Genomic DNA, 25,786 nt, shown 5'->3' on the forward strand with positions numbered 1-25,786 from the left:
ATGCTGGGTCACATATTATCAGAAACTTACAGAAAGGTCAGATGGGACAACACATTTAACACTGACCAGAGATAGGTTCGACAACAGGCTTTTTCAAGGCTATTATTTCAGCAAATAGATTTGCAGCAAAACAGTGCCACAGATGTTGATTTCCATTTCACCCATCATTTTAACCCCATTCATCTCCAAAGAGAGGATTCGTGTCTTAAAAGATGAATGTGGGATTGAGAGATGCGTCTCTCACCTCTCACAGAGGTGAGAGGCAAAAGCAGAGTAAGAAAGAGATGAAAAGCGAGATAGAAATGAATACTGGAGACAGTCGGATGAACTGTCCGTTGAGGGTGAGAAGTGATGCCATTGGCCCTGACTCGACAAGCATAAGAGAACTGGCAATGATATAGTCTATGAAAGCATAGGCCGTGCAGGATACAATATTGCTTCATGCTTGAGTTTGTTTCTGTATATCAACACTAGCCCCATACAAATGGATCTGATGCACTGTGTGATTCATTAATTATTATTGCTGTATCAAAAGAAACTTATTTTGAGTGTTTGGCAGTGGGCCTTGTAGTCGATAATGTACTGTACTAACTTCCATTAATGTACTAATAACTCACTCAGTAGGCAGACAGGCAATCAGGTTGTTCATAAACCTGATAGCCTGGGAGAAGCAGCTATTTTGAAATTGGGAGCCTACTGGTCTGGTTTTGGAGATGCACCTCTAAAGAAAATACATGTGTTCAAGAATGAGCTATAAATACCATTTGCTCCCGTTTTCAACTCTTTGTTGAGCTTCTCATTGCTTCATTCAAATAGCCAGGGTACACTCCTGGCTATTTGAATGAAGCAATGATTCTGATTAGGTAATACATTTTAATCTAACATTTCAGGGGCCATAGCCTTTACATAAAGATTAGAGAGGGTTGAATTGCAATAATAGTGTATTTGAAACATTCTGCTTCAAAGGGTGATTTAAAATAATGTAATACATTTTTCATGAAAAGAAATGAACGTATATTTGAGAACACAGAATCTTCAAAGATGTGTGGATTTTATAATAATTATGCAACATGACAGTAATTGTGTTTGCAAAGGAGTGCTCTCCTCACACTTTTTTCAAATGGCTAATCAGTAGAAGGCAGAGCTGGAGATAAGGCTCAGCATCAAGGACTGTACCTCCAACAAATAAATACATTCTAACTGAAGAGCGATACTTTATAGTCAATGTATAAACCTTACATAGTGATGTAAGTACATTATTGGCTTAGGCTTTCATTAAAATTGTTATTGGCAGGGCGCCCGCTGGCCTACTAGTCCAGGCGCATACCACTTAGGCATTGCCACATAGGCATGGTTGCCTGGCGGAAGTCGCCGGTTCGATTCCCGATCCGGACGACCTTTGCCGTGTGTCACTCCCCATCTCTCCATCAATAAAAGGCATAAAAAGCCCCAAAACAAATCTTAAAAAAAGTTGGCAGTTGATACATTATTGGCTGCTTCATACCCAGTCAATAATGTAATGACTTATTACATTATGTAAAAGAAATGTATTCAGAAATGTTCAGTTTTACGATTATCAACTCATTACATCAACAATTAAAACAAATATCTATCTATCTATCATCTATCACATGTAATAGGTGATGCCAATAAAATATAGAATACAATCATTTGAATAGAGATCCCATTCTGACTCCAAAGATCCTTCAATCATCCTAACTCTGTTTCACCCAAGGTGCCCTCCATTTCTCCAATCCGTTTATTCATTAAAATTGTATTAGTCAATTAATTTCATGAGCAGCAATGAATGGAATGGGTTATGGGAAACGCCTCTACTGTGGGGAAAGACAACGAGCCACACCACCACAGCCCATCAAGGTTATTAGCCAGTGAAGTTTTATTTTTCCATAGTTTTACTTAGAAAAGACAATCTAACCTGAGAACAGCGAGGCTGCTATCGAGCGGGCAAAAAAAAAAAAAAAAAAAAAAAAAACAGGCTTCAAGTTTTCTTTCCAAAGACAAAACTGGAAGTAAAAGTGAAAAATGACCTTTCATCTGTATACAGCATTGTCTTTAAGCATTAATCTCATCTTCATGCTCAGACCTTCCGGTTCTCCCCTCACTAGGTGTATAAAATTCTACTGCAAAATACTGTAATCATTCAACTTTGGCTAGGCTCTTTGTTTTCTCTATTTTTGAAAGCTCACATACTTGCACTATCAAGGATAAGTTTGAATTTAGCAGCAAGAGCAGAACATCACTTCCAAAGCACATGGCATTAACTTACAGTCTGAGATATTCTAATGTGATAAGAGTCTGTGCAATTTTGCCAGGGGTCCCAGCGTTGGTTTTGCTTTGCTGGATCCTGAGCTGTTGACACAGGGAAACGCAATCACGCTCCGATAAGTGACTCCAAACCTTGATATCTCTCTTCCAATTTCACCCACATTGCCCAAAGCAGGGGAAAAGTACATCATGTATATTCATACACATCATCAGCATGATTAATATTCATTTTTCAGTTTGTACAACCAATTACTGCTTGGTTATTGTTCACCTGAGTGGGTGGAGAAATATGCAGGACATTTCTTTTCTTTTTTTTTTCTTCCCACCTTGGAGTGAGTTCTGCTCAGCTAAGAAGTGCAGCACAGAATATTCTCTGTTGTCTTACTATATTGAGCTGAATGTCTTTCAGTGTTTCTCTCCAGGGTACTCTTCCTCTTGTGCATTGGAGTCCATTTGAAGGGTTGCATTACCAGAATAGCGCAAACAGCTTCAAATGAAACATGTGGGATATACTAACATGTATGGAGAAACCAGAAAATCACACAAGAACAGAAGATGACCCCCCCACCCCACAAATAAAATAAAATAAATTAAAATAATGTAGTGACTCTATTTAGTTTGGCAAAAGTTAGAATTCTAAACTGCACCCAATCTGCAAAACAGAGCATTTTGGACATTATAATCTTGTACATTTCATGTCTGTACTTAAAAGTTCACAAATTGGCTATTACTCTAGCCAATAAAATGCCCCACAATCCAAGGTGTAGAGCAACACTACTGCAATGAATTGTAACGGTTGCTTACACTTAATAGTTATTATGACAAAGGGCCAGCATAGTTAATGAGTTATTGATTACTATTCTTTCCTATGTTTACAACAGCAACATAATCTTCCTCCAACATCTTAAAACATCTGCGCTAACATCCGGAAGTTGTATCGAAACACATTTCCCCCTAGCACCATGAGCCGTCACATATATTAAAGTAAAGCTTCTGCTTCGCCTGTCGGAAACAATACCACAGATATCTGTGTCACTTGGATGAAACAGAGACATCATTTCCCCACTGTGCCAAATCACAGTGGTTTGCATAATTTGCCATTTTCCACTTGCACTTCAATCAAATTCTCTAGGGTTCTTCAGCTTCAATGTAACTGGTCTCCGTCAGGATTTCTGACAGCAAGCAGACTAATAAATTAACACACAACAGCTAAAAACAACAAATATTAATACAGAACTCAAAAACGTGCTTGTGTATACACACACACACACACACACACACACACACACACACACACACACACACACACACACACACACACACACACACACACACACACACACACACACACACACACACACACACACACACACACACACACACACACACACACACAAAAGGAGTAAAAGCATGAACTAGTCAGGCCGTTGTCAGGAGGAGGAAAAAATAAAGTGAATGACAAAAAGGTCAACGCCACAGTCCATGAGTGAGGTTGCATAAGTACAAAAGGAGTCAGCAGAGATTTAGCTAGTAAATGACTCTGGTAGCATTGTTGTTGGTGGTGGTCGTAGTGGCAGTAATAGTAGTGGTGAGCGTTTTTGTTCTCAGAGCACATTTCTAAATGGTGGTTATCTCAATAGGAGTGGAACAGTCTTGAGCAGGGTTTCCTGGAACACAGCCTGGGATCCCACGAGAAAGAACGCAAAAAAAAAAGGAAAGTGATTCTTCACAAGTTCATTCATTTGTCATTTTGTCTGCCCTCTACTTTTTGTATTCTCTCCGAGTTGGTGATGTATTCAAGTGGTAGTACTCCTCCTTGTTCTATTTTAGTTCTGTCTCTCTGTCACTGCGGCGGCGTCTCACTGACCATCTCAATGCCGTGTTGCTGGAGTTGCGCTCGGAGCAACGCATTCTCGTTCTTCAGCTCCTCGATCTGAAAAAAAAAAACCACACAAAACAACATCATATTACTGTCATTTTCAACTTCATCATCCCTGTGACAAGTATACAGGGCCAAAACTTTACTCTTTTATGTGTTGCACGCAGTTTATGACGTACACAAGGGACTACGGTGTCTCTGCGACTGAACAGCATCACACTTGGCTCTCCACAAAGACTCTCCTGCCCACAACCAACTAGCTTATGAATTCTCAGGGTAAGTCCACTTTGCTCCATTCCCTTGGGTGAATCCCTAATGTGCTGTTCGCTCAGGCTGCGGGTTCGACGAGCGGATATTGAGCTTTGAACGTAGGAATGGGAATACATCTACCGTCAATGCCCTCGCGGGCCTTTGTTTGAGCGGGGTAATGTGACAGCCTCCGAGCTCTAAGGTTTCACATTACCTTGTGCATCAGTATGCCGTTAGTCCTTGCTCAACTCCATACAGTGCAACTCCCCTATCTCTCCCACTGCTCGTTTCAGGTAGCAGTTCTTGTTGTAGAGGCATAAACTCTTTGTCAGGGCCTGATGGTAAACTATGCAAGCTAGGACCTTTGGGGGATTGGGGTTGTTTTAGAAAAATTACAGAAAATACATACGGGGATGGGTTGCAGGCACTGCAGTGCACTGTGAATGAGTCTAATCTAGTTGATATGAAGCACATATGGACTGCTGTGCTCTGAGATGGGGTAGCGTGGTGAAGAGAGACATCTCTGGAGCCACATTGTACAGCTGTACTGGCCTCAGATTGAATGCCAGCTGAGCTGCATGTCCCCTCGCGCTTTCCTACCATCTGTCAAAATGAAGTGAGAATACTAATAAGGGGAGGGGTGTGTGCACACGCTTCTCAATAACAGAAAATAATAGTTTGGTCAGATAACTCACTAAAGGACTGAAAACATTGCATTCATTACATTTAAATGCAAGTGTGAACATTGTATTTGATCTTGCCGTTCAGGCACTGCTATATAGGCCTTTTTCTCTATTAATCCCGGCTCTGCACCTTAGAAGACAACCATTTAAGAGCAGGGAGTTATACCTATAAAAGCAACCTCCCAGGGGAAAACGGAACCCTTAGGGAAAGCAGAGCCCACTGATGGTGCTGCTGTGGTGGTGGTGGGAGCAAATAAACACACTTCAGTGACAGTGAGAGAAAGAGGAAAAATCAAACCTCGGTTCGAAGTGGAGCGGTGAATCTGAGCAGCTATACTGTGTGTGTGTGTGTGTGTGTGTGTGTGTGTGTGTGTCTAGTCTGCACAATAGTGCCATAGAAGCTGTGTGTGTGTGTGCCTGCACAACAGCGCCCCTCCTTTAACTTGTGTGTTGTGTGTGGCCACTCAAGGTATTGCCAGGCTACAGACATACCCAGCCACCCACCCACCCACCCACCCACAGACATACCTGTCTATTGGGAGCGCTTTCACCGCTCCAAAAACAGTGAATGAAATTAAATAGACCGCCAAATTGGTCAGCTGCTTGACACTTCAGTGTTGCCGACACGTCACATACAGTATACATTGCCCACATAGTGATGCAGGCGCATGTAAACCTCTGGAAGTGTAGCAGCCCGAACTTGCTCACAAGCTACGCATCATTAAAATTCACAGCTTTTCACACATCCTGCAGTTTTGTAGTTGCAGTCGGGCATGTTCAGCCCATTGACTAGACCCAAAATAGACTTGATACTCCTGCTGTCCGTTTTCCAGACAATAATATGTTTTTTGGTTTCTTTTGCTTTCTTCTGAGGAAGAATCTACAGTATTAGGAAGAATCCATTAATATCAATATATTATATATATATATATATATATATTACTAATTCATTTAATAATTATACTGATTATGTTGATTGCGACCAAAGGTCGCAGTTAACTCATTCCCCGCCTCCCCCGATAGTCCCGAGAAAATCCCAATGTCGTTCCCCGCCAGGCCCGATAGTCCCGAGAATTTGCTTTTATATAATGTAATGTTTAATTACATTCTTCCACAGCCCGTCACAAAGTCTGAGCCTTTTATCTTAAAGGGAACCTAAAATATCACACATCAAAGTAAGTGTGTTTGAAAAAAATACTGTAATAATGTATAAATTGCAATACAAATGTATAAATCTCCCCATAACCCACAGTGAACTGGCAAAAGACGCATTTGAGCTCAAAAGGCTGGCTGCCGGAAAAAAAAAAAGAAGAAAAAAAAGTGTGAGAACAGCTGTGTGTGTGTGTGTGTGTGTGTGTGTGTGTGTGTGTGTGTGTGTGTGTGTGTGTGTGTGTGCTTCCCTCCAGGACCACTATATCTCTGTTTCAGTGGTCCCTGTTGGACCCCCTGATGGTGTTCAGTCCCATAAAAAAACAGTGCTATCAGTGAGATCTGCCTCTCTCTCTCTCTCTCTCTCTCAAGACACAAAACACACAATTATCGCCAATTCGCCATATAAATGCTTCTAAAACGTACCTGATAATGATGATGGTTGATTTGAATCCACACCCTGGGTTATAATCCATATATCCAGGCTATAATATTAGTTTTGTAATGGTATTTAGTCCAGTCCACAAACAAGCCATGATCGCCTTTGCAAAGGTGGGGGTCCCTGGTCGCCTTTCTAACGGAACCAATAAGGGGTCCGCGGGTCCAACGCTTCGCCGACCTCCCAGAGCAGTGCGGAGTTACATAACATTGTAAAATCAATCAATAAGCCATCATTTGTTACATAAAGTTCACATGATCCAGTTGCAGGGACAAGTGGTCCCTGTCGATGGGGTCTCACAAAGGGGGTCCCCTGGTCTCCAGCCAACACTTAGGGAACCAGGTGGGCGTGGGGGTCCTTGGCCCACGCTCCACCAAAACAAGCATCAACTACAGCCAACAAGCGATCGATCAACTACAGCCTCGCCTCGTTAGCAAACTGCGTCTGCCCTGCTCTTGCCAGGGCAGTGCAGAGGATTTTTTAGGGGCAGGGGGAGACATTTTCTAACATGTGCTAGAATGTGAAAATAGCAGATCTACAAGCTCTACAAGCTCTCAAAGTGTCGCAGAGCGACGTGTTGAGAGATTGCTGATCACCTTGTTGAACAAATGTCATAGCAATCCATTCTAGAGGTGTATTCTAGAAGTGTTATTGCGACCGTCAGGGAGCAGTTTACTATGAAAACCTCCACCGGCCGTCCGTCGGTCGGTCACACGTCACACGTCACACCTTTGCCCTGCTCATATCTCCGCATCAGTATATAGGGCTTGTTTGTTTATTGTATGACATCACGCCACATCATCAGCTGTGGACTCTGTGATGTCATCGTATCGCATCAGTATATAGGGCTTGTTTGTTTATTGTATGACATCACGCCACATCATCAGCTGTGGACTCTGTGATGTCATCGTATCTCCATATATGGCCATCTCCGTATATGGAGATATAAGTCGTCCATGCCCAAGTATGGGCTGGTGAGGTCAGACTTTGTGTGATGCGTAGGTTATCTCCATATATGGAGATTCAACATTCCAGGCAATGCTCTCTTCCCTGGTGAGAATTGCCCCTTTATATAGGGCTTGTTTGTGTATTGTATGACATCACGCCACATCATCAGCTGTGGACTCTGTGATGTCATCGTATCTCCATATATGGCCATCTCCGTATATGGAGATATAAGTCGTCCATGCCCAAGTATGGGCTGGTGAGGTCAGACTTTGTGTGATGCGTAGGTTATCTCCATATATGGAGATTCAACATTCCAGGTGTAACTATGGCTACCCGTATGACGTGAGAGGTGGAGGTTGTGATATTTGTGGAGATAAGCGACCAACGGTCGCCGATTAGGGAGTCTTACTGGTTGTAAAGACTCATGCCCCCTTTGATGTCAATGTGTGTGTGTGCACCTGTAGGCCTACAGAGCGCAACTAGCATTTACACACAGAAACAGAGAGACAGCGCCCCCAAGTGACTTGTAGCAGACTTGTAGAATACTGTAGCAGTAATAGTATATCAATGTGAACTTGCTGTTTTTGGTCAGACATAGCATATAAAAATATTTTTCTCTGCATTTTTCTAAACAGAAAATTCTAAAAATAATTCCTATTACATAATTACATTAGTACACTTATCTGATAAGTGCCTGACGCCATAAATACAAATATCAACTGAGTTATTCGCTCGAAAAGCCATCAATCACAAAAAGGTCAATATCTCCAGTTCTTTCAATTATAGCTGGATTTTGGTCAAAAATGGCTATTTTGAGATGGCTGCAACTATAGAAAAAAAAGCTTTTTATTTATTTATTTTATTTTTCGGTGAGACTAGAGTTTGTCCTGTTTCATTTGAGGTTCTGTATGACATTGTCGAAAAAATACAGAATTTAGGAAAAATGTCAATATAAAAAAAATATATCAATTTTTGTATTAAACAAAATGGCAGGAGAGCCATACAGTCAATGTTAAAATGGCGGCCAATGTGTTAAGGATGAAAACCGGCACATTTTGTCTGTCCTTCCTTCTGTAACGCATCAACTTTGTTGACATTGTGACATCACGTGACATCACCTCATCGAAGATCAAACCCTGGATATCCTAGGAGGATATGAGGACTGGATCATCACCTAGATCTCCATATATGGACTGGAGCTGACCTCTATATCTGATTCCCAGATGACGCCCTGTTCCAGAATCCATTTTATGCCCATAATAGGGGACAAGGACTGAGAGACAGATACTGACACATGTTTGGGGTCTCACAGCACACGGTTGGTTCTACAGACAGGGATCTCCATATATGGGCATAAAGGGGATTGTATGTATGTATGTCAGACGTCACTAGACATCAGGACTTTCACATAACGAGTAACCAAGTTGGGGTCTCACAGCACACGGTTGGTTCTACAGACTCCAACTTTTGCACACGGATAGCTCAGACTTTTGCCTATGTTCTTAGCTGCTTCCCCTGCCGTTACAGTACTTGCACAATTTACAGTTGATCCAACCAATATGCCCATATCTCCATATATATGGATCTGAAGACAGATGGCCAAGACGGGCGAGGTTGCTTTTCGCCCTTAGGCGTCTTAATAGTAATAAAAATGCAGCAACTGGCGTCCAGAAATATGGACAAAGGGAGCCGCGACGTCACCCATTGGATTCGACACCCGTTTTGAAGCCACTATTTTAGCCAACATAGTGGCTGAAATTGGAAGGGCAGAGAGGGTGGGTCTTCACTCAGTTGAAGTAATATGAGCCCTAGAAGTATATCCTACAATTAAAAAATTCGTGGGACCATAATTTACAAAAATTTGATAATTGAAAGAAGACATTAAACTAGCAACTGAAAGCATTTATTTAGAAAGTATTTATGGCAAGGTAATAAAATCAAGTGTAAAGTCTGGTCAAATGCCCATTGAGTTTAATGGCATAATCTGTCTTCTGCAACAGGCAGGAGAGGAAATAGACCAAACTAGTGAAAATAGGCAGCACATCTTTAAGCTCATGAGTGAGCTCTCCAGCTTGTAGATCGGCTATTTTCACTTCCGCTTAAAAGTTACATTTGTGAAAATTATGGAATTCATTTTAATTGTTTTTTCTTTTAATTATTTTTATCCCACGATTTTGTAACCCATTTTTCACCCAGCGCCAATTATCTAATGTAATCCTGGGCGCTACACTCCCTCTGCCAACCTGGGGAGAACAACAGACTGACCTCATGCTTCCTTCTATGCATGAGGAGTCCAAGCTGCTTCTTTTCACTTGACAGGGGAAAGATTCCCCGGCTGGACGTAGCACGTGGAAGGAACACGTTATTCCAACCAGTTCCTTTCCCCTCCGTCAGGCGCCCCGGCTGGCCAGGGGGAGGCAGTATAGAGACCAGGATTACTGCATGTTTTTTGTGAGGGTACTAACCCTATGAGACACAGGGAGAACATGCAAACTCCACACAGAATGGCCCTTTCGCAACCCCACCTAGGGTATGGGCACTGATGACGCGGAGGAGAGAACACGCCCCCAGCGGGAATCGAACCCAGGACCTTCTAGCTGTGAGGCGACAGCGCTACCGTGCCCCCTGTACATTTACACAAATTGTAAAAAAATAATAATAATGTACAAAACCCTCCCCACATATAGGCCTATATATCTTTTGGAAAAGTTATATTTACTTGTGACCCAACCCACTGGAAATAGTGCTCTAGGCCATTAATGAGAACGGCAGAGTTTTCATTATTTCCACATTAGCATAGTTATGGAAACCTACCGCCGGGACCAGAGCCCTGCTCGGGCTGACCACTCACACTCCTGGATTGTGATCATTTCCGCCCACAACCATGTTTTCTATTAAAATCTGTCAAACAAAAATGTTAAATGACTAAGAGAAATAAATGTACAACAGGAAGTAATCAATCCATGGGGGCCTCAAATGATGCATTCTATTCCATATGTTTATGTGTTGGTTACTTATGGTATTCATGCATCATTAGGTTCTCTCGACCTAACCTCGCCCACCAGGCTTTCTGAGGGAAAGCCTGGTGATCGTTAACAACTGGCGGTTTGATCCGGTCTAGGCGGAAACCACAAGCCGAAGAAGCGGCGTCGCTTTGTTTTGGCTCCCTCCGTTTGTTTCCCCAATCCCTATTACAATGCTCGAGTAGCCTAGTGTAGTCTTGCCAGTCGCTACGAGTTGGAATAAAAGATGCATATCCCAAACAAATTTTTCAAAAGCAAAACTACGCCGCATCAAGGAGTTTATTGGGTAGGCCCTAAAAGTATGTCCTTGAGCGCCTTTGAGTACTACAACATGACATAAAGTCTCCCGTCCGGATCAAACCTCGAAAAGTGAAGTGATCCCAGACTACTCTCGACCAAAGTACTCTAGGTAGCTGTAAACATTGAAGTAGAGGTCTTATGACCTATCAGTGATTTGAATCTCACATTGCTAGACCTCTGTCTTTCTCAAGAGAAAAGACAGAGATGGCCACACAACATTAATGTCTGGAGATAGTTTACATTATAGTTAATGGAAACGAGACCAACTAATGTGTTGAAATGAGACCAACTAGTGTGTTGAACAAAATTGGCAGGCACACATACAGACATTACATGTACATGGCAAATAACTTATTTCCATATTGTCGATCATAAAATGTTTTTTTTTCCCCCAACACAGTTACTTTTCAGGAATCGATCCAATGTAGTTGTTATTGCGACACATTGTGAGCTTGTAGATCGGCTATCTTTGCACGAAACTATAAAACGTCAAAGTATAAAATAGGTAATCCATTTAGGAAAAAACTGAGTAATAAGGTGAAATATGGTGATACAAGGTTTCTCCCCGACAACGATATATTAAAAAGTCGTTTTTGATCCTGTGATCATCCAACAGTGATGACGCCGACTACCCGCTATCGACCGCAGTAGAGTAAAACATATTTCTCACAACCTCTCTCCACTGGAGCACATACTGTGACTTGAGCCAAATCTCCTCATTTCATATGTATTGGGTCCTGTGTCAACCTTATCCAGTCCACTACTTGAAAGCTCCTTGAGATAGGTAATCCGACACACATGATTGGGCGATTATTTCTTGTCACTTATATTATTGTTGCATTTTAAAGCGAAGATTGATATTAATTTAAAAGTCTAGCTGAATAGAAATTGATTGCCGCATGAAATTCAAACACCCATCGCAAAATGATGTTCAGCCAACATTGGCTCAATTATTAATGTTTTTTTTTATGACTTTGGAGATAAAATAAAGAAAAAGATAAAGAAGAAGGGGGAACATAGGAAAATTGTCTGTTTATATCGATCCATCCATCCATCTTCAACCGCTTATCTGGAATCGGGTCGCGGCGGTAACAGTTCCAACTGCGATTTCCATAGTTCCCTATCCTGAGCAACTTCCTCCACTCCCTCCGAGAGTATACCTAGGCATTCCCAGGCCAGTGTGGAGATATAATTCCATCTGGTCTTTGGTCTGCCACGGGGTCTCCTCCCAGTGGGACGTGCATCGAGGACCTTCCTAGGAAGGCGTTCGGGAGGCATCCGTACTAGATACCCGAACCACCTAAGCTGACTCCTTTCCAAAAGTAGGAGCAGCGGTTCTACTCTCTTGGGTGAGTGAACTTCTCACCCTATCTCAGCCACCGGTCTGAGAAAACTCATTTCGTCCGCTTTTTTGACCTTATATTTTCGGTCATGACCCACACTTCATGTTTATGTACAATATATGGCTGAAGCTGAGAATAGACAATAACAGGATGCTGTTAAGGTCCTTTATGAAAAATAGCCTGGAGGGCAATCTTTATTACAGAATTATTTGTTACATATATCATTACAATAAATATCCAAAAGCCCACACAGTAAATTCTCAGTATTGATCAGATCTACAGTATAGCTGCCTACACAAATCCTGATAGTGCACACACACACACACACACACACACACACACACACACACACACACACACACACACACACACACACACACACACACACACACACACACACACACACACACACACACACACACACACACACACACACACACACACACACACACACACACACAGAGTTCGGCATCATCTCAACATGAAAGCTTAGAAAGACAAAGTGCTTAGTCTATTAAATCAGGACACATGTTCGACTGATCAGCACTGGACAGCAATAAAAAACACTTTGATCTTTGGGAAGAGATCACCGTCTTATCTCCCTCATTCTTATTCAAAGCAGTGTCTGGAGAGCTTATTTACTGACAGAAGTGATCTGATCCCCACGAGCACCTCTCTCCGTCTCTCCGTCTACTGCACCACACATTGACTTGTGCCACATCTCGTCATAATCATCATGTAATAATATATCATAACATTCCTGGAATCCATTACCGAGAAGGGAGACTATCCTATCTGTGTAGATCAGTGGTTTCCAAACTTTTTAGCTTGTGATCCAAAAGAGAAATTAGACATTTGCTTCGGACGAACTAGCTCACAATGTGTCGATTCGCGCCACGTTGTGAGCTTTCACTACTTCTTAAAGATTTGTGTTCTAATTCATGAAAAATTTAGCTTTTTGGGAATGTTTTTCTTTTTTTTTTTTTTACGTTTTGAAATAATAAATCAAAAATAAAAAAATAAAGGAACCCATGAAAATGTGTCCGCGACCCACAAATGGGTCCCGATCCACAGATTGAGAACCACACCACACACTGTGACTTGTGCCACATCTCATCATAATCATCACATAATAATATAACCGAGAAGGGAGACTATCCTATCTGTGTATATGACAGGTTACCTGCTGCCTGCAGAGCTCATTGTCCACCTGTACCCGCTCTGCCTCCTTCAGAGTCTCCTGGAGCCGTTGGTTGCTCTGTCGTAGCTCTCTGATGTAGTCACATGCCTTGGACAGGATGCCCCCTTTGCTCTTAGAGGACAGAGAGACGCGATGTCACGCGGTTTATGAGTTGACAGGGGACGTTCATTTAGTTATTTATTACATGGTAGTTCACAGAAATCGTTGTTGTCGGGTGGAAACCTTGTATGTCCAAAACTGTTTTGTATTTATCATTCTAAAAAGGATTTAAAACAGTGAAAATAGCCGATCTACAAGCACACAACGCCTTGCGTTGTGTGTGTGTAGATCTGCTAGTTTCACTAGTTTTGTGCGACAGTCTTGTATGATGAAGCAGGGCTTTACTTATACGAGGTTTCTGCCCGACAGTGACAAAATGGTAAACATGGCCTTACTGCGCCTGTCTTGGTGCTGTCCATGTTGCAGTCTGGGATGATTTTAGAGAGGGTGACGATCCAGTTGTTGATCTTGTCTCTCCGCCTCCTCTCAACTTTGGAAAAAAAAGACAGATAAAAAAAACGGGTAAGACATAATAAATCATCCAAGTTATTGTTGGAAGAAATTAATGAAATATTAATTCCACTGATGCAGATTTCTTCTTTTTTTTTTTTAAGATATTGTTCATTCACTGCTCCCCCACCCCAACCACAGCATCTTCCCCCAAGAAGCATGACAACAGCAGTCTCTAGTGGCCAATTAAAGAAGGAAATATGGTGACATCAACATTCAACAGCAGAACTTAAGACTTGGGGGCCAGACCACAACACACAAAGCCACGAACAGAAGCCGCTGCCCACCTTCATTATGTTGAGCTCTCCTCCTCTCATCGCGGGGCGTTCGAGGTCCATCCATTTTCCTGTGGACGAATGCCAAATTAAAAACACTTCTCATACTCCACATCCTTTCTCAGTTGCATAAAAATCAGCCACAAATCCCCAAGCCTCACATCCATCAAATTTGGTGCCAATTAAAAAATCGTTCTCCCCATTATCCTGAAATTGGCCACTTCTGTAATCACAGCCCTCGCCACCGCCACCACCACGCTACTTGACGAGGGGTATTAGAGGCCGCATGTTGACTTTTGGCAGCCATGTTGATTTATATCCATATGAAGCAACATATGCCGTAATGACACCATCCCCAGGGTGGGAACTGGGGAAATGCTCCGACTGGAATATTGAGTCATGTCTGTAGCAGACTTCTTATTCTATCTGGCTGTCCTCTTCCCAGGTGTGGCCCTGAGGGAACCTGCTGTTTTATTGTGTGTTAAAATTTGTGTTGTTTAAAAAAAAAAAGAAAAGAAAAAACACACACACACACACACACACACACACACACACACACACACACACACACACACACACACACACACACACACACACACACACACACACACACACACACACACACACACACACACACACACACACACACACACACACACACACACCTATTGGAGTCTGGGCGTACGGCTAATGACACAACTGTCTCCGTCTCTCTCCCCCAAGGTATTTGGTTAATTAAGTTCCGGAGACGTGACGGGGCGAGTTATGCAGCTGCCCACCATGCCATCTATGCACAGGGCAGTGGCACACATACATAATGACAAGGCTAGCATATTACTATACATTTCAAGCATGGCTCTGTCCTGCTAGTGGAATGCATTTCAACCAATTAATGTGAAAATACCGGCTGTGTCCAAAACATACTGGGGTATTAGGGTACAGTATGGGTACAATTTCACTTTTGCTGTAAAGTTTCTGAATTGGTGGTTAAACATCCTTCAGAATAAAAAAATAAAGGGTATGGTATGGTATACATTATATACATACAGTATATGCCCAAGCCCCTTCCTTAATGAAGTGAATGAGGTAAATGGGGGCTTGCAGTGTGTGTGTGTGTGTGTGTGTGCGTGCGTGCGTGCGTGCGTGCGTGCGTGAACAAAGTAAATGAATGTTATGCAAGGTCACTCACACAGCCATTTCCCATAAATACATACTAATTACCAATATTAGTGTTGAGCTTGTGACCTATCAATGGCACAGCACCGTTTCCATGTCTGCTCAAGTCAGCCCAGCAAGAAACTGCAGTCCCTCTTGTATCTCAAATGCATCTTAATGGGATTTCAGCTGTATAAAAGGATCCCGCCCCACCAGTAATTGTATGTATGGTGCGATAAATGTAGACGATTGTATGAACGACTTAGCCAGAAGATTAGCCACGAACAACCTGATTGCTTCAATGCCCTTATAAAATACCAATCTGGAGGAATAGACTTTGGCAATGTTTTCACCCAATGCCCAATTTCAAGGGCTGGAAACTGAGTCAGACACACTCATCCATGTCCTCGGTGGATTACAATCTTTGCTAAATGTGACGCAAGACAAAAGATGTCATCTTGGGCTTGGGCAATTCTCTTGTTGGATGATAAACAGACCGGTAATTATGATGGATCACCAACAATTCGCATGCAAAAATGTGCTCCGCAATGGATACATGGCCAGACAGGGACTGCTAATAAAAGTTAATTATCTTTTTCCAATCTTTTGATTAGAACTACAGTATTTCTCGCCATTGTGAAAGATTTTACTCTGCTGTCCCAATGCTATTGTAAATTTGTATTACCGCTGGCCAAATTAAAGTGCCAGAAGGAAAGAGAACACACGTCTTTTAACACTCAAATACCTGGAACGCGCCCGAGTCGCGTTAGATTTTAACCACTTTAACCACTATTTTAAATTTTTAACCATTGAAAAATAGCAGATATACAAGCTCACAGCGCGGCACCGAGTGCCGCGCTGCGAGCTTGTAGATCTGCTATTTTTGAAAAAACTTGAAAATGTGTGCAAGTCTTTGAATATCTTTGACCCGATCTTTGACCCGACTTCTAAATCCTTCTTCTAAATCAGTGGTTCTCAAACTTTTTCATGTCAAGGACCCCCAAAATTACAGGTATTTAGCCACGGACCCCCATCTCAAAATATGTTGTTCCAGGGACCCCCCAAATGTTCGCTTTTAAATAGATATATTCAAAGACTTGCAAAGAAAAATCATGATTTTTCAAAAATAGCAGATCTACAAGCTCGCAGCGCGGCACTCGGTGCCGCGCTGTGAGCTTGTATATCTGCTATTTTTCAATGGTTAAAGCAGTCAATAATCCTAGGCCTAAATGGGTTAAATCGACACCAGAATAACAGTGAAGATATCATCTACTTCCAAATGGATAACTGTAACCCAATTTCCCAAAGTCCTAATGGAAAAACAACTTTGCCACGGGCATAACTACCAATAGTGGATCAAGGACAACATTGAAGAAAACGCTATATCTGTGTCCCCACACATCAAGAGCAGGTAGAATCAGGGGGGGAGCTGTAGAGAAGACTGGAGGGAATGGGTTGGTGTGCTGCATCCTTCTTTGTGTGATCTAGGCCAATTCTATTAGTCGGCTGCAAAGGCGTGTGCGTTTGCGTGTGTGTGTGTGTGGTGAGGGTGGAGGGGTTGTGGAAGTTGTCCTCACCAGTTTAAACCGTCATGTTGCAGCACCTCGTTTTCATCTCTGTGAACGGCAGGTAGTTTTCATTCATTTTACTCAAACACATCATTGATTATGTCAGTGGTGATTAGGTTACACTTTCATGTCAGGCACGAAGCCTTTGTCACAAAGAGAAATAAATAAAAGAGAATCATAAGTAATTTATCAGAGGAGATCATTAGTAACGAACGTGTAGATAGGCAGGCCGACAGATGAGAGAACAAAGTGCTTCTTGTTTTGACATACTGTACAGACGACGTGCAGGCATATGAAACATGTCAGTAATCATAACTGACAGTAAAGCTGTCCTGGCCTGTGGTAGGTTAGGGTTATCCAAGGCAGTCCATTTGCTGCCGAGATTACAACACACCCCTATAATACAGCCCAACAGTAATGTCAAATGGCGTCAAGATCAGAGACTCAAAGCAATGCTTAGCTGAATGTTACAGAGGCAGAAGCAATCTGTTGGGGACCCCCTGTGATTCATATTCTAATCCTATCCACACACCAGAGGCCTCATGCATAAAACTCTGTGTATAATTCATATCAGTGAGCGTACGGACAAAATGAGAAAAACATGGTACGCCCAAAAACATTGAGATGTATAAAACCAAAACCAGCGTAAACATGTACATGTACAAAATTCATCATTATACATGCCAATTCAATTAAAATTGTGCACACATGAATGCATCTCCAAATTTTTATCCCACCTCAGTAGCTCCCAGAATTAGCCATAAATGGCAGCTGAAACACCCTTCAGTGCACCTCAAAATGTACAAAAGGCCCATCACTTGAAATCTCTTGCATCGAACCATGAGTCGACCAGAACAAAGCTCAGCCAATCCCATGAATGGACTGGAACAGAGAATGCTGCTTAGCACGACGGGAGGGGGATTTGGCAATTGACCGTTTTAGACTTGGTAGACCTTTATTAATCACACTTGGGAGTTCAGTTTAAGACTTGACCCAGCTGGTGGTTTTGATGAGTACTCGGAGGGCATCTGTTAGAAGTTCAGTGTCTTGCTCAGGGACACTTCCACACATAGACACGTACCTTTCTGATGGCGAGAAAGTTACATTTAAATGAAAACTCAATCCAATTATAAGTATTAATAATGGCTTTCTGTTTGTGGCTTTTCACAGGAATGTAATTTGATAACTAGACCAGACATGCCCATTTAAAAATCTAGACTACATTGAATAAGTTAGTATGGAAAAGGTCACATTTTAGCATTTGTGAGGTGGAGGCAGCAGAATGGCCTAGTGGTGCTTAGAAATAACAACCGACAATGGGAAAGTGTGTTCCTCAACAGCCACGTGTTTGTGTCCTTAAGCAAGACACTGACGGACTACCTGCACATTCATAGTGAAGCTGTTCTGGGTAAGAGTGTCAGCCAAATGCCTAACATGTAGTCATATTCAGAGAGTGCAAGCGTGGAGGGAAATGGCTGAAATATACACTTTGCTTCATGATAATTTAATTTGCCAAATAGATCATGTGCTCATCTTGGGCAGATAAACAAGCAAAGGACTGTGTATTCATTTCTCCAAATGCAAAATGGAAAAGGAGAAGAAGAAAAAAATAACATAATTTAACTTTAAATGGCTTTATATTTCTGAGCAACAGCCTGTCCAGCACATAAGCACACTCTGAGTCAGTATGGAAGGACACTGATATACTCCATTTCTAAATGAAAGTTATAGCCAATAAATGTAAGGTACTATGCGTCTAGCCACTGACAAGGAATATGTAGCCACAACTAATGTTTTGCTATATTTAAATGCACCATGAGTGTTATCTCTGATTGCAATCAACATATTAAATGTTTCAAAGAGAGCATCACGATGCATACACTGTTCCGCTGTCGAGGTAAACAGAATAAAGAAGGAAGAAAAGAGAATCCAGGTCAGTCAGGACATGCAGAGATAAAGATCCCCAGGATTACATCACCCTGCTCAACACCAAGCACAGCGGAGAGCTGAGAGAGAGACCCCGCAGGCAAACAAACACAGTCTGGCTCAAGTTAGAAAAGTATACATGCATAGTAGCTCTATAGCGGTGAACATCAAAAAGAGATATTTCTCTCTGCAAAATAAATTTCCTTGGAAATGCAATGCTGCAATTGGTGTCTTATTCCCCAGCAAAAATAAAAGAGGCCAAAGTCAAACTGACCTTTTTTTGTGTTTGTTTTTTTACAAAAACGTAACGACGATACTGTACTTCCAAGCACCGAGCCAGCTTTGGCTCATTGAGTCGTGCCGGTGCTATTGCACCGTCAGTGGTGTCACCTTCCCAAGGGGGAGGTAGATGGCATAGTGGAGCGGATACTCACGCAGGATAGGGCTGTGTGCGTGGCGCTATGGTTCGTTGCGTGCCTGTCTGAATAACATCAGGGGGGGTCATCATCACGTAAAACTGACCTAGGAAAGTGAAGAGAGAGCGAGGCCAGCAGAGAAGAGTAGAAAGACATGCGATGTATATTATTATGGTTTCATCTAGGCATATATACGTATTATCTTTTGTTCATTTTAGGTAATTTCATTATTGTTACGTCCCGTACCCCCCCATAGCCTTGCTGTGAGCCTTCATCTTATTCTGTGCCACGTCACAATCACATTCCATAATAAAAAAAAAGCTCACAACAAGTCGAGCTGCCTGCGACTTGTGCTCTTATAGATCTGTGATCTTCAGTGTACGACAGCGGTACCCAAACAAAGTATAAATCAGGCTTTCTGTGTCTTGACTCACCCCCTGCCTGTGTGAGAGTGGGATCCGTAGTGGCCTGCACAGACACTGTCCCGTCGCTCACCGCTGTTGCGGGAAAGTAAGCAAAGCGTGTCTCTCCTCCCACTGCCTCCCCTGCTGGGCTACCGCCATTACTGAAGGGGTTCTGGATCACAGCCTGTGACAGACAGACAGACATAAGCCTGATTTATACTTAGTTGGGCGCCGATTTTGTGTGCCGAAAATAGCTGAGCTACAAGCTCACAACACATATAAATCAAGCCATAGGGGAGAGGGTTTTTATCAGCAGCAACACACCTCTTGCTCTCACACATAAACACACATTTTGGCTGGTCTCCGGGTCTTCTGGCATTTTGAAAGAAGCAATGTGCAGTTTGGCAGTTGTCACAAAGGGAGGCGAGTGGGAGACTTAGCAGAGATAGGGGCAGGTGAGAGGTCTGCATATTCTGTACATAAAATGCATAGTTGTATGCATCCAAACACCTCTACAGAAGCAGTACAACACTAGTCACATAGGAACAATTCCCCCAGGATAGCAAACAATGGCACAATTGCCAACAATTAATCAATACTACTGCCAACTTAGGTTCAACCATAAAATGGGTCTTTGACTGGAGCCTTCTTGCTCACTAGACATTAATTATGCATACAAAAAATTCAGAGACATTTATTTTCCATGCTTCTGGGTAATTTTGCTTCTTTCTTAAGGTTAATTTATACATTCCTCAGTGAGGTCTGAAGAAGAGCCTCCGGGCTCGAAACGTTACCAATAAAAATACCCACGAGGGGAGCAGCATTCTGGTGTGCGGATTTTATTGTTATTTAATTTATACATCTTCACATGACCATGTGCAATTGTGCATAATAAATTAGTAGGGGTGTAACGATATAGTAACTGTATAGAAATATCGTTTTTAACTTAAAAAATCGAAGTATATCGAAATGAAAACAGCTAAAATCGAATCGTATCGTTTTATTTTGTATCGTATCGAAATGGCAGTGCAAAGAATCGATTGTATCAATACTACCCACTTGTGCATTATATTTAGCATTTTCAAGAAGAAAAAATTAAAAGGAGGGGTTTAATTACTTTTCCTTTCCATATAGCTACACTGGACTATCGATAAATGTGTGTAATCTCTGGGTTCATGTCAAGGTGCCGGTTTGTCAATATACAATGTCCATGTATTTGGCAGATAATCACTGTGTTTACTTATTTATATCCATAATAATACATGTTTCCCTTAAAAACCTGCACTATCCACACCTTTCACACAGATTTAATGTCTTTGCTAAATAGTTACTATATCGATTTTAAACCATTGAATCGAATCGTATCGTATAACCATGAATGAACCAATATCGTCCATGTATCGTATCGTCAACCATGTATCGTGATATGTATCGAACCGCTATTAAAATGTACCGTTACACCCCTATAAATTAGCCTTAAGTGGAGCCAGGTTCGTGGGACATTGCTGTCCGAGTTGCTGTGGTTTCTGGTACCTGTGCTACTGCTTGAGGAGCGCCAGCGAAGGCGGCCGAGGAGACCACACTCACCGCCCCTCCTCCTTCGTCTCTCCCCTCCAGCTGCTGGTCCGTCACCTGGACGACACGGTACGTCACCTGAGGGGCCGTGAGACAGAGGAAGGGAGGTGAAATTATGAAGGTGAAAAATACAAAGAGTAAAGATAGAGAAATAGAGACCCATGGAGAGAGAAAACAGATCAGAGATCAGCCAGCCTCTGATGACTGTAAACGTTACGTACCATGTAGATGTCTTTATCGTATATCCAGTAGTTTCAGTTCAGACAATCCTACCATCTGATGCAACTGTTCAGATTTAAGCATGTCAAAATCCCAGGCATTATGCTTACGGTATGCTTCAGAATGTGTTCGATTTAATAGACAAAAAGAAATCAGCCTGTTTGTTCAAAAGAATCTGTATTTGTAACCCTTAATCATGTGACTCTCCGCCTGACTGACATGTGACACGGCCGCATGCCAATCCCGGTCCAGACTGGAATCACATGATCACTCACACCAGTGCTGTTTATGCCAAATGAGCAACACGCATCACCTATAAACTATTAATCCTTGTTTCCTCTGTAGTCATTTCGAAACAGTCTGCCGCCAATGTCAAGAAAATTACCCTCACTGATAAAAGTTAATTAGTAAGGCTGAAGGCGATGTAGCACAATCTCCTTCTAAAGCAAAATGCAGAGTGGATTTCAGGTGATGTGTGAAAATAAACATTTTTAGGGAGGCGAGTGGAAGGGCTAGAGTAGGGATGGTAGGATATATTGATTAATCTATTATGCAGGTATTACTGTGTACCAGCATGCACGGACAGCTCCTGGACAATTTCTACTTCATGATAGCAAACAAACACAAAGATGAAACATACCCAGAATTAATGTTATTACCTTCAGCTGTGTTTACCCCCGTTTACCCAACCATGAAAGTTCCATTTGAATGAATACACAATTTATTGAAAAATGAATCAAATACATTGAGTACAAAAGGACCCCAATGTAAAGCCATTGCTCTTTCTTGAGTTTAAATCCTAGTAAATTATTAGTTGACCTTGTATCTGAACTGAACTGTCCTTTTCCTATTTAAACTTCTAATATAGTATTCAATCAATCAATCAATCAAGCACTGCTTTTTCATGTAGATCATGACCTAAACCAATAGAATAGCAATAACCAAGAAAAGGACTCCTGTGCTGCAAAGTGAACTTGTTATTTCCATCTGCTCATTGTCAGGGACGTGCAGAGAATGTGAGAGAGGCAGGGACTGAAATTTCTAAAAGGGCCTTTTGGTGAAAATATCAAAAATAGCTGACCTCCAAGCACGACGCGTTGTGAGCTTGGAGGTCGGCTATTTTCGATGCTTGATTTCTACAAAGAGAGGGCAATTTTTTCAACATGAGATGCTGCATTCAAGTTCAGGAGTGTTTTGACAACACAATTCTCTTGAATGCTACCTTCAGGTATGGCATATGGAAAGAGGGCATTTGCATTTCTTTCACCATTGTAAAAACTGCATTCATGGCCTGGAGAGGGCACTTTTTACAGAATGATAAAAGGGCTATGTGATGTCTATGTGTGCACGTGCCTGCTCATTGTAGACGTACCTGCCCCCCCTCGGTGCGGAACTGGTATTGTATGTTGTGGTCACCACCGAATGCTGAAGCCTGCTGGACGTTGGCTAATGTAACAGCTGTCTGCTCCTCGCCCCCTGCCCCGTCTCCAGGAAAGGGATTAAAAAGGCAGTAAATAAGGAGAAGGAAACAAAACAATGCAATGATCCTACACATGCCTCAAGTCAGCTGTGAGTAGGCAGGGGTGTCACACAAACTTCTGGGCCCTGGGTACAAGGATTCACTGCGGGCCCCCCGTGAATGTTCTTCATGTTCTTTTTTCTATGTCAGTGGTGCTCAAACGTTTTCATGTGAAGGACCCCCAAAATGATATGTATTTGGCCACGGGCCCCATCTCAAAATATTTAGTTCCAGGGACCCCCCAAGAAGCAAAATTTGAGTTACAAAAATACATAATATTCAAAGATTTGCAGACATTTTCATGACTTTTAGAAAATAGCAGATCTACAAGCTCGCAGGGCGGCACTCTGTGAGCTTGTATATCTGCTAAAGTATAAAATAATTAAGACCCTCCACCTTGGGCCCTAGTAACTCAATCCCCCCCCCCCCCCCCCCCCCCTTTGTGACGCCCCTGGCTATGAGGGACAACATAAACTGCTTTGTATTGCTATTTAGAACAAGCATTACATGATATCATATATAAAGGATGAGCAGGAGCACACAGTCAACAACTCATCAACATGAATGCTGCTAAAAAGTGACAGTCAATGTCCAATAAATATATTGAACAATATGACCCAGGGGAATGGGTCTGTACCTTCAGATATCTGAACAATCTCCTCTTCTTGCTTTTCTTGGCTGCAAAACAGGAGAGAAAGCAAATTAAAAACTAGGTGAACGTAATTATCACTATATCAATATATTATTTAAATTGGCAGCAAGCTGAAGTACTGACAGTGTATCTCTTGCCTAGTTTAAAGTCATCCTCAACTTAAGCTGAGCTTAATTTGATACATATACATACAGCCAGTGGTGTAAAGTAACTAAGTACATTTATTAAATGTTAACAGTATTTGTACCTTACTTGAGTATTTCCAATTTGCTATACTTTTACTACTACATAACTACATCTCGGATCCAAATGTTGTACTTTTACTTCACTAGATTTATTTGAGCACTTTATTTACTATACGGTAGTTACTTTGTAGATTTGTATTATTATTACAAGAAAACATACATTAACCACTTCAACCCTATACATTTCCTGATCTACAAGCTCACAATTGTGAGATTGTGGATCTGCTATTTTCAAAAATAAGTATACATTTAAAAAAGTGAAAGGGACAATTCTGCATAAAGTGTACTTTTTCTACTTTAATTATATTTTTTGATACAGATATACTTTTGCACTTTTACTCAAGTACATTTTGAATACAGGACTTCTACAAGTTGTTACAAAGTATTTTCCCCCCCTACATAGCAGTATTGATACTTTTACACAAGTAAAGAATTTGAGTACTTTTTACACCACTGCATACAGCCAGCTGTCATGCACAATGTCCAGTCGCACTCCAAAAGTTACTCTGCAACAGACTGACAGATAGTTTCATGTTTTGATGGATCATTAAGCTACCAAACATGTTCCTGTTCCTGCCTCCGTGTTGCCTTCAAAACCTTGGCAACTGCTCAACAATGTCAGCGGTCCGCTCCTCTCGCTGAATCTTGTATTCCAACAAAAAAGTATTAATTCCTTTTAAAACCAGTTAGTTTTCGGGACAGGCCTGTGCTTTAGCGTCATCAGCTAGCCGCATAACATTAGCCTGGGCTCAGTTAGCCATTTTATAGCTGTCAGTGAATTTACCTTGTGGTGTCCAGACTCTGTTCGAGCATATCCATCAGGGTTGGAATAAAAAATGATACTCTGTGTGTCACAGGCGGAGATGGAAGTGCTGATCACGGGAACAAACACACGGGTCATGTGAGAGAGACAGCCCAAGACACGTGAGGTATGGATCGGTCTCGGAGTTAAAATGGAGACCGCTGCTCTGCTGCTACAACTGCTGGACGTGGATCTGGATCGGGTCTGACTCAGTCTGATCCACTGCCTCTGGACCGTCGCAGTCTTGTTTTTGTTGATGATGATGATGATGATGGGATGGGAACTTCAGTATTAGCCAGTGGTGGAAAACGTACTACATTATTTTACTTGAGTAAAAAGTATCAATACTGCAACATAGTAGGCCTAATAGCCTACTCGGTTAGAAGTAAAAGTCCTGAATTTCTTGAAGTAACAAAAGTAGAATTATAAGTGCTCAATATGCAGAATGACATTTCACAACTTTTCAAATTCGTACACATTGAACATTTTCAAAATAGCTATTTTCAAATGGCCAAAATGTATATATACTGTAGGGCTGAAGTGGTTAATGTATGTTTTATAATAATAATCATAATAATCATATATTATGATTATGATTCATAATCATAATCATAATACGAATATATAAAGTAACTAAAGTTTTCAAATGTGTTGTGGAGTAGGCTATAAGTACAATATTTGCATCTGAGATGTAGTGGAGTAGAAGTAAAAGTATTGGAAATTGGAATTACTCAATTACAAATACCTCAAAATTGAACTTATAGTAGGCCTACTTGAGTAAATGTACTTTTACTTTACACCACTATCTATGACGCAGTTGAGGCTTCGCTATCTCGGTTACCGTTATACTTCAAAACAGCTTTCCAGAAACAGCCCTGCCCCTGGTGCCCTGGTAGAAATTATCCAGACCCCCCACATTGCCCCAAACAGGGATGTGATGTGTGAATGCCTGTCTCACTTAAGCCCCTTTTCGACTGCAGT

The 25,786-nt window shown here is 41.8% G+C and overlaps 1 protein-coding gene across 2 annotated transcripts; it reads right to left on the minus strand.

Annotated features, from left to right (window-relative positions):
- Positions 1–1,213: 1,213 nt before the first annotated feature.
- usf2l (upstream transcription factor 2, c-fos interacting-like) lies at positions 1,214–24,983 on the minus strand. 2 transcript variants are annotated; one of them, XM_080745397.1, is made up of 11 exons: positions 24,788–24,983; positions 23,744–23,784; positions 22,960–23,072; positions 21,327–21,446; positions 19,824–19,977; positions 19,408–19,495; positions 17,057–17,095; positions 14,337–14,395; positions 13,935–14,029; positions 13,483–13,611; positions 1,214–4,219 (listed from the first exon to the last, which is right to left on the minus strand). In XM_080745397.1, the coding sequence occupies exons 1-11, from the start codon at positions 24,820–24,822 to the stop codon at positions 4,130–4,132; spliced, it is 963 nt and encodes a 320-aa protein (XP_080601523.1). In that variant the 5' UTR covers positions 24,823–24,983; the 3' UTR covers positions 1,214–4,129. The 2 variants fall into 2 exon arrangements, with proteins under 2 accessions (XP_080601523.1, XP_080601524.1); XM_080745398.1 differs by lacking the exon at positions 24,788–24,983 and adding an exon at positions 24,446–24,579.
- Positions 24,984–25,786: the final 803 nt, after the last annotated feature.

Source organism: Nannobrachium achirus (assembly GCF_963921795.1).
Source record: "Nannobrachium achirus genome assembly, chromosome: 2".
Classification (NCBI taxonomy): Eukaryota; Metazoa; Chordata; class Actinopteri; order Myctophiformes; family Myctophidae; genus Nannobrachium; species Nannobrachium achirus.